This window comes from Catharus ustulatus, chromosome 6 (genome assembly GCF_009819885.2).
Source record: "Catharus ustulatus isolate bCatUst1 chromosome 6, bCatUst1.pri.v2, whole genome shotgun sequence".
Classification (NCBI taxonomy): Eukaryota; Metazoa; Chordata; class Aves; order Passeriformes; family Turdidae; genus Catharus; species Catharus ustulatus.
Genome location: NC_046226.1, coordinates 2,615,009 through 2,624,956, shown reverse-complemented (window position 1 = coordinate 2,624,956; position 9,948 = coordinate 2,615,009). Strand labels below are relative to the sequence as shown.

Genomic DNA, 9,948 nt, shown 5'->3' with positions numbered 1-9,948 from the left:
TGTGCCTGGACAGAGGGAGGTTGGTGTGTGTCATCTGGTCACTCTGGGCCTGAAGAAGGCAAAAATAAGGAATGTTGATTGTTTCCACGGTGACAGAATGATTCATTCTGATGGTAAAGTAACAGGGGAGACACGTGGAAAATGAAAATCATGTCTCAGAAGCGTTTTGTGCAATTATTGCACAAATTCACCAGTTCTGCTGCAGGCTAGACGCGTGTCCTGACCTCAGCTGTTCATAAAACTGTCTCTTGAGATGATCCCAAAGTCAGGGGGTTTTATTTAAAAGGGATTGAAACCCTCATTGAGGAAATCTGTCAGCCTTGGAGGCTGAACCAGGCTGAACAAGGCTGAACCAGGCTGAACCAGGCTGAACAAGGCTGAACAAGGCTGAACCAGGCTGAACGAGGCCCATCCTCACACAGGAGAGCAGAGCAATGGAGCCTCCAAAAACAGCCCCACTGAGATAAAAATTATCAAAGTGAGGGCCTGGAGGGACAGGAGAAGAGATAACGGCTTTAAATTGGAGAAAGGTGAGTTTAGATGGGATATTTTCAAGGAATTCTTCCCTGTGATGGAGGTGAGGGACAGGGTGCCAGAGAAGCTGTGGCTGCTCCTGAAGTGTCCCAGGTCAGGCTGGACAGGGCTTGGAGCAGCCTGGGACAATGAAAGTGTCCCTGCCATGGCAGGAGGCGGAACAAGATCTTTAAAGGTCCTTTCCCACTCAACCTAGTGTGCAATTCCGTGATTCTGTAATTCCAAACCCATCAAATGCTTCAGCCTTGGCACCCCTGAGGTGGAGCGAGGAGTGTGTATGGAGTGGGGAGCTGAAGCCTGTCGTGCCTCGCTGCCCTCACCCTTCCCCTGGCAGAGCCCACGGGGGCTCCCCTGAGGGTGAAAACACCCTTGAGGCAGCGGGAACCCGGACCGGACCCGCCATCACCACACGGCACCAGCCGCCATCTTGGCACGGTGCTGAGGGGCGGGAGGGGCGCGGCCTACGTGAGGGAGGGGGCGTGTCCACAGCGCTCCCGCCCAACCCGCGCCAAGGGGCGGGGCGGATCCCAAACGCCGCGAGGCGCTGGTGGGGGCGTGGCCAGCGGGGCGGAGCTCGGCGACGATTGGCTGCGCTTGGCGAAGGTTGGCTGTGATTGGCTGCGCGCGGGGGGCGGGAGGGCGCGCGCGCGCGCGCCGGGCCCGGCATGGCCCCGCCCACCCTGCCACGTCCGTGCGGCGCGTGCGGCGGGGCCGGCGCGCGGGTGAGTGCGGCCGGGGGGCCCTGAGGGGCTGCGGGAGGGGGAGCGCTGTGAGGGCTCGGTCTGGGCACGGGCCATCCACCCCGAGGGGCTGCAGCAGCTCGGGAGCGCTGTGGGCACGCCAGCGAGGGGCTGGGGGTTGATATGACCGCCCCGAAGGTCTGTGTGTGAGGCAGCAGGATGCCCCTCCACCCGGGGGGTGCCCTCAGTTGGCCGTGTGTGAGGTGAGGGGTCCCCTATGAGGGGTTGGGCCTGCCCTGAGGGGGGCTGTGGGGGTGTGGGATTCCCCCTCAGGGCTGCGTGTGATGGAGGGGCTGAGGGGAGCCCCTCAGAGCTGGGGGAGCCCTCAGAGATGTTGGTTCTGTCCCCAGGGGCTGCTTCAGCTGAGGAAAGCTGTGGGGACCCTCCAGGGGCAGAGCTGGGCTCTGTCACCCCAAAACTAAGGGGCTGGCGGAGGTCTGGCCAAACCTCCCGGGGTTTGGGGTGTCCCCGGGATGGCAGCTCAGGGGTCCTGGCCATTCCCTGCTCCCAGCACACGTGGGGATCCCGGGATGCTCCAGGGAAACTTCAGCTGTGCGCCAGAACCACCCACAGGCCAAAACTCTTCTTCCCTGTGCCTTAATCCTTTTTAAAATTTATTTTTAATTAACATTATTGTAAGTCTTATTCCTGGTTCCAGAAAATAAGTGTAGCTTGTAACTCCATTCTGCTCCAGCTGTGCTGGAAGTAGTTGGAAAAATGACTCTTAATTGGTCACTGATTGCTCACAGAGCATCACAGATTTTATTTTCTCTACGTGCTTTTCCCTTGGTGAGCTGTAACACTGAGCTGGAGTTTGAGGTTTGCTTTGTTTTGTACAGACACTGTTTGAATGTTGATATGGACACTTGGGAATTCTGGGGGACAGAGGAAAAGGACATTGGAATAGTTGAGCTGTAGGAACAGAGAAATCTGTAGAAATGTTTCCATTTGCAATTTGTCTTTCCCGCTGTTTCATGTGTTACTGTTTAATTGCTATAACAGGAATTTAAAAAATTTTTATATGGAAAATTAGGATGAGAGCTGGGATTCAAAGGCCAGTGTGTACCAGCAGGTGGCATAAAAAATGTTTTGTGTTGGTTTTGTTAGTTAAGAAACTTCAGTTGGGTTTCTGGAGCCACTTTCACTTTGAGGCTCATTACACTGATGCTTCACAGCAAACATTCTGTTCTTTCTCTGGGCTGTAAGGTGTCTTATTTTAACAAGTGTCATCCCAAACACTTTTTTCTTTCTGCTGTTTATTTGGCCTGACCACCAGTGTGTGCCTGCTCTGTTGTTCATGGTGTAGGTAAGGCAATCTGAAGATTTATAAAGAAACTAAAAGTGTTTGTGAGCTCTGCTCATACCAGAACCCTGACCAGGTATTCCACAGGGAATAAAATAAGAATTATTTTCCTTTAGCATAAAATTCCAGGTTGGAATTTTTGTCCCATGGGCAGGAACATCTTCCCCTGTCCCAGGTTGCTCCAAGCCCTGTCCAACCTGGCCTTGGATGCAATAAGGAAAATAAATCCCTTTGTCACCCAGAACAACCCCAGTGCCTTTAATCATTAACAGTGTCTCACTGTCACCTTGGCACTGCTGCTCTCCCTGCTCATGGACACTGTGGGGCTGAGCTTGGCAGCAGGGCTCTGTAAATTAAACACGTGGAGCAAACAGGACAGGCTGGGCTGGGCTGTGCCATCACCTGCTCTGGGATGTGGCACCACAAATATTTGTGGGGTGGGACTGCTTGGAAAAAAGTGCATTATACCCACTGCAGGTTTTAAATTAACAGGAGTGCAAATGATGGCTAGGCAGCTTGTTGGGAGGTTTCTTGAGGGCTGTAGAGGTTAAATGCCCTCCTCAAAGCCTTTCCAGGCTGGAAAAATCCAGGATAAACACACAAACTCCGTGTGTTGCTCCAGCTGATGTGTGCCATGTCTGGGTGCACACAGTGTAAACCCAGCAGCTGAAGTGAACAGCAGTGTATTCACCTTCCTGGGAATCCCTGAGGAAAATCCCATGGCATGCTGCAGGAGAAACAACTACAGTAATTTCACAATTATAAGCTGCACCATTTGGACTAAAATTTTGGTCCGAACCCGAAGTGCAGCTTATAATCAGGTGCGGCTTATATATGGACAAAGAATGAAAAGTTGCTGTTTTAGTTTGGAGGACAGGTGTCTGCTGAGAAAGGCAGGAGCTTCTCTTTGAAATGGAGAATGTAAACCCCCTCCCTCCAAATTATTATAATTTTGAAATCAAGGAGCTCTCAGGCAAAGGTATGGGAATTAGGAATAACAGTTCTTTCCTAGGGAAATTAAAATAGAAATACAGCACTACAAAGAACAAACCCCAAACCCTGACACAGTCAGAGTACAGCCTGACACCCGTCAGGCAGGGTGTTGGCAGCAGTCCCATTCCATGGTGGCTGCATCCTCCTGCAGTGACAGATGTGGCTCAGTTGGAGCAGTGCTCCTGTACAAGGTGCAGTTTCCCTCCGGAGCTCCAGTGGGGATGTGGAGAAATCCGGTTTTCCTCTGGAGTCCAGTGGAGAAAGGGGCTCCCTTAGTGTCCCAAAACCTCTGTTTTTATCTTGGTAAGAAATGTTGGGCTCTTCCCCCTGGCTGGAGCAACTCCCAATGGGATGCAGTAATTTTATCAGTGCCACAGTAGGACTCAATGGCCATGAGCAGAAAATGACTGGCTGGAGGGAGGATGGGCTGTGAAAAGATAAAGAACACTGCCCCAGCTGGTTTATAAACCATGGCCATGAACAGGAGATATCCCATGAGATAAAGAACACTGCCCCAGCTGGTTTATAAACCATGGCCATGAACAGGAGATATCCCATGAGATAAAGAACACTGCCCCAGCTGGTTTATAAACCATGGCCATGAACAGGAGATATCCCATGGAGATAAAGAACACTGCCCCAGCTGGTTTATAAACCATGGCCATGAACAGGAGATATCCCATGAGATAAAGAACAATGCCCTGCCTGGTTTCAATGGATGCCCATTAGCAGAATATCTCCCATGGAGATCAGGATCACAGATGTTGATAGAACAGATACCTTTGATCACACTCTGTACTGTAACATGCAGTTTATAATTGTGAAATCACTGTAATTGAGAGATTAATCCATGCCTTCCCTGTTTCTCTGTGTTCCAGATCTCATTGTGCAGCCATGATGCCCGTGGCCACCGTGATGCTCGATGACACGCCCATGTTTGACCCCAGGATCCTGCAGGAACTCGACTGGAGTGAGAACACCACCACCTTTTCTCCTGCCATTTCTCCCCTGGACCCAGGGGATGGGCTGGTCCTCAGACCACTCTGCACAGCTGATTTAAATCGAGGTAGAGTCCTGGTTTATCATTGCCACAAGTGACATTGAGTTGGTAACTTCTGTTTCTTCAGTAGATTGGGATTGCTCATTTTTCCTGATCAGTAAACAAATAGATGGAATTTTAGAACATCCTGAATTGCAAGGGACCCACAGGAATCATTGAGTCCAGCTCCTGAAGCTGCACAGGATGCCCAGCAATCCCACCCTGTGGCTTGTCCTAACATCCCTTGTGCTGTGAGCACATCCCTGAATTTCAGCTTTTGGCATCATGGATTGGGCAACCCTGAAAATTTGGTTTACTGTTTTAATCCTAAAATCTTCCAAATAATCCACAAGTTCCCATTCACCACGGTTTTGGAGAGGGAGCACAGTTGTTCATACTGTACCAAAGCAATATGAACATGATCTTGGTGCATGAATTCTCCTCCAGTTCTGGAATTTGGATAAAAACATTGCTTTGTGCTCGTTATTCCAGGCTCACTTTGAGCTTTAGCCAATCCTTCAACATTGTTCAATGCCTTTGTGATGGGATGGTCCCTCTCCAAACAGCTGTGCTGGATTGTTCCTTGCAGTTTGGAGCTGGTTGTGTGTCTGTCCCTCACTGAGTTGTTTTCCCCTCCTTTCCTGCCAGGGTTTTTTAAGGTTCTGGGTCAGCTGACGGAAACTGGAGTGGTGAGCCCGGAGCAGTTCATCAGTGAGTACCTCATTATTCCCTGGCATTTCCAGAGGGCTTGCAGGCAATCCTGATGCTGACAGCAAAGCTGCTCAGGTGTGAGTGCCTGATGCCAGAGGGAGGGATCAGTTCAGCTCCCCTGAGGGAGCCCTTGGCACTCAGCCCTGGATCCAGTTGCAGCTGTCCCCAAGGGCAGCTTGGCTGGGACAGGCCTGAATTGTGAAACTGGTTTTTAGACTGAGCTTTAGAGAGCTGGTAGGATGGATTCTTTGGGCTGAATTTGGGTTGCTTCAAGCCCCTCCAACCTGGACTGGAATACTCACAGGATGGGGTAGCCACAGCTTCCCTGGACAGCTTGTGCCAGCCCCTCCTCACCCTCTCAGGGAAGAATTTGTTCCCAATATCCCACCCAGCCCTGCCCTCTGGCAGTGGGAAGCCATTCCCCTGGTGCTGTCCCTCCAGCCCCTTGACCAAAATCCCTCTCCAGCTCTCTTTGAACCCACTTTAGATCCCACTCCCAGGCCAGCCAGGCAGTGGGGAGGCAGCTCAGGGATTCAGGGAATCACAGGATCTGAGCCAAACCCACCACTAATCCATGTCCCCAGCTTTTAAATCCCTCCAGGGATGGGGATTCCAGCACTGCCCTGTGCCAGGGCTGAACAACCCTTTCTGTGAAATTCTTCCCTGTGAGGGTGGGAAGCTGAGAAGCTGTGGCTGCTCCTGGATCCCTGAAGTGTCCAAGGCCAGGCTGGATGTGGCTTGGAGCACCCTGGGATAGTGGAGGGTGTCCCTGACATGGCAAGGGGTGGAACTGGATGAGCTTTAAGGTCCTTCCAACCCAGAGCATCCCATGATTTGATGTTGTAGCACCCATGTGCAGAGCTGCTCAGCAAGGAGGCTTCTCTGGGCAGACAAAAAAAGGTATTTGTGTAATTTCTGCTTTTTCATGGGTCAGTCTGACTCTGGGGCTTTCATTTTCTGGAGTCTTGGGTGCATCATCCCTGTGATCCCACAGTGCTGCAAGTACCAGACTTCAGTGCAGTTTACTGTGAGCCTGAATTGCCTGTTCACACTGTGCCTGCTCCCACAGAAACCTTTGAGCACATGAAGAGATCTGGAGATTACTACGTGACCGTGGTGGAGGACACAAACCTGGGGCAGATCGTTGCCACGGCAACGCTGGTGATAGAGCACAAATTCACTCACTCCTGTGCCAAGGTAAATCCTGCAGCTGGGAAGGGATGAGAAGATCCTGTCCCTGACTCTGGGCACGTGTTACTGTGTGGTGACAACCTCAGGTTTTATCAGGGGAGGTTTAGGTTGGATATTGGGGAAAATCTTGTGGAAAAGGTGATCCAGGCTGCTCAGGGCAGTGCTGGAGTCCCCATCCCTGCAGGGATTTAAAAACCATGTGGATGTGGCATTTGGGGACAGGGGTCAGTGGTGGCCTGGGCAGTGCTGGGGAACAATGATCTTGAAGGGTTTTTCCAACCTTAAAAATGTAAATATTTAAAAAATACATATTTTAAAAGATGGAGTATTTTGTGTATTTAAAAAATATATCACATTCTTGAGTGCTGGGCTGATTGTAAAAGGAAGCTTTGGAACAGCAGCACTTGGAGATGTGTCCCATTGTCCCAGGGAGCCTCTGAAGGAGTCAGACGTGCTGCTGGCAGAGCAGATGGCTGAGGATCTCTGTGCTGTTCACAACACAGGAGCTGGGAGGGCCAAACCAAGGCTAACAAACACTTCCTGTGTTTGCAGAGAGGCAGGATAGAAGATGTGGTGGTCAGTGGGGAGTGCAGAGGGAAGCAGCTTGGAAAACTGTGAGTATTCATTCCCCAGCTTTGCCCTTCCACACCCCACCTTCCTGCCAGCAGGGATCAGCAGCTGGGCACAAAATGATCTGCAGGAAAACACAAAATGTTGTGGCTGTGATAATAAAACTCATTAAACACTCCCTGACCCAGCATTTAACTGCTGACTTCTTGTCTTTTCCAGATTAATATCCACCCTCACCTTGCTCAGTAAGAGACTGAACTGTTACAAAATCACACTCGAGTGTCTGCCCAAAAATGTGGATTTCTACAAGAAGTTTGGCTATTTGGTATCTGATGAGAACTACATGTTTCAACGGTTCTTTAATTAACTTCTAGGTGTTCTGGGTTCTTTTTTTTTTTTCTTGGAAAGACTGTTGGTGGAGGAGCTTGTGCTGCAAACATTCTCTCCGTGGAAAATTTCTATAGTTTATTGCTGCAGATGTAACAATCCCTATAAATAATGAACATCAAATGTGTAAATCTTGGGGGAAGAAAATTACTGAGGTTTTAGAAAGGGCCCTCTGGGTTAGAAAATGAGTTTAGAACTAATTTTTACTACTGTGGAGTCAAGGTGAAGCTTTTCTGTTCTAGCTGAGTTACAAAGGACTCGTTAAAGGGATGGTTTTTAACCAAAGGTCTATATTTTTATCTCAAATTTTTTCTTGCATTGTATTTTTCTAAAGGTTTGTGCTTCTTTTCTCAGCAGCCAAAGGACAGCCCCAGGGCCTGTCCTGCTGGCTGTGCTGATGGAAGGATGATGTAGCTGGGGAAGGGATGAGGCTCCTCTTATGCAGAATTAGTGACACACAACAGGCCTTAGCTCTGGATTTTTCCATGACACCTCATGGAAGTGCTGGTGGTGCAGCAGAAATTTTATAGGCACTGTTTTCCAAGACTGGATTTGTTACTGTTGGTGCAGGTTGGGGAGAATCCTTACAGGCTGTGCTGAATTCCCAGCCTAAAAATGGATGTGTGCTTCTCACTGCAGGGCTCCTGCACTTTAGCTGATAACTTGGTTTTCAGGATAATTACTTTTTATTTTTTTGTGACATGAAAAAACCCCAAATGTGGTTTGCAACAGGGCAGAGGGAAACTGGAATGAATATATCCCACATGGAGTGGGGTTCTGGTAATCAATGGGAAGGGGAAAATTCAGCTTCACCTGAGGGAGCTGGGGGTGCTCAGCCCAGAAAAGCCTTAGAGCCACTTCTGGTACCTAAAAATGAGGGAGAAGGGTTTTTGTAGGGGCAGGACACAGGGAATGGCTTCACTGCCAGAGGGCAGGGCTGGATGGGATATTGGGAAGGAATTCCTGGCACAGGGTGCACAGAGAAGTTGTGGCTGCCCCTGGATCCCTGGGAGTGTCCAAGGCCAGGCTGGAGCAGCCTGGGACAGTGAAGGGGTCCCTGTTGGAATGGGATGAGTGTGAGGTCCCAAACCATTGTGGGATTTACTGAAGAGCCCAGGCCCAGCCCCTGGAACTGCTTTTGCCAGGAGGGATTCCCACCTGTGGCACAGCAAACCAGGAGGGAAATCCCCCCACTCTGTGGAGCTTCAAGAGTGGATCAGTGATTTCAGGGGTCAAAAGCAAATCAGGTCCAGAGCCCTGTTGGCAACAGTGGTGTTTTGTGTGGGGAGTGAGAAAGGCCACAGCCATGAAAGGGGCATTGTGGGCAGCAGGGCTGTGTGTGGGCAGCCAGGCCTTCCACACTGCCCTGCTTTGTGCTCTGGAGAGCAGCTCTACAGTGCTGGGGCTCTGCTTGATCTTCCTGAGGGTTCTCCACTCCATCCACTGTCTCCTTGGTGATGTCTGCTTTATTTATTGATTATTTTTGTAAAGAATATCTTTGTTTAAGCTGAATAAATGATTGCCACCTGTATCTGGACTGTTTTTTTGGAGTGAGGATGTGCTTGTTGAGCAGCAGTACCTGTTCCCCTGCCCTAGGCTGAGAAGAACAGTTTTTGGGAATCCAATTCCATGTGGATTTCTCTGCCTCTGACAGCATCTGCATGGCTGCAGCACAATGGGCTGGTCAGGCACAGCCCCCTGAAGAGCTCTTTGTTATCCCAGAGGTGCAAAAGCAGCAGCTGGGGAGCTGCAAGAGGGGGGCTGGGAGTGGCACTGGGGGGTCAGGTGTGCCCTGGGGACAGGGACAGACAGGGACAATGCCACAGGTGCCAGCCCTGAGGGAAACAGCAACTGCAGCAGCTCTGAAACTTCTCCACAGTACAAGGGGCTGAAGAGGGAACAGCAGGGCCCTGTACATTTATTATATATCTATTAAAATAGATCTAAAATATAGACATAAATATATTATATATGTATATATAAATACATGTATATCCAAAATTATGTGTATTTGATCTAAAATCTATGTGTATTTATATCTAAAATTATATATAGCTATATCTAAAATTATATATACATATATATTTTAGGTATATATAAAAGCCATGACATTTATAATGTATACATATTTCTATAATATATATACATACATATATATGTGTGTGTAGATATCTATACATATATAATACATATATATATATACACATACACAGATATAGAGAGACTATATATATTTATAAAATCAACCCTGACCTCCTTAAGGCAAACACCAAACCTTTCATAAATAAATGTCCTCCCCCTGGACCACAGAGGCATCTCTGGTTTAGAGATATAGAATTAGATGTAGATATCTTTATATATATTTATATAAATATATATGATCATACAAATAATACATATATAATTAGCAGTATTTGGACACAGTTGATCAATACTGGGGAATCCCAGACTGGTTTGAAATCTCATTTTCCCCCTTGCCA

The 9,948-nt window shown here is 49.0% G+C and overlaps 1 protein-coding gene across 2 annotated transcripts; it reads left to right on the top strand.

Moving 5' to 3' along the window:
• The first annotated feature begins 1,200 nt into the window (after positions 1-1,200).
• On the top strand, positions 1,201-8,430 carry GNPNAT1 (glucosamine-phosphate N-acetyltransferase 1). Of its 2 annotated transcripts, none has more exons than XM_033063864.1 (6): positions 1,201-1,256; positions 4,449-4,636; positions 5,258-5,320; positions 6,390-6,517; positions 7,064-7,125; positions 7,301-8,430. In XM_033063864.1, exons 2-6 carry the CDS (start codon positions 4,465-4,467, stop codon positions 7,446-7,448), a joined length of 573 nt encoding a protein of 190 aa, XP_032919755.1. In that variant the 5' UTR covers positions 1,201-1,256; positions 4,449-4,464; the 3' UTR covers positions 7,449-8,430. The 2 variants fall into 2 exon arrangements, with proteins under 2 accessions (XP_032919755.1, XP_032919754.1); XM_033063863.2 differs by lacking the exon at positions 1,201-1,256 and adding an exon at positions 1,308-1,477.
• Positions 8,431-9,948: the final 1,518 nt, after the last annotated feature.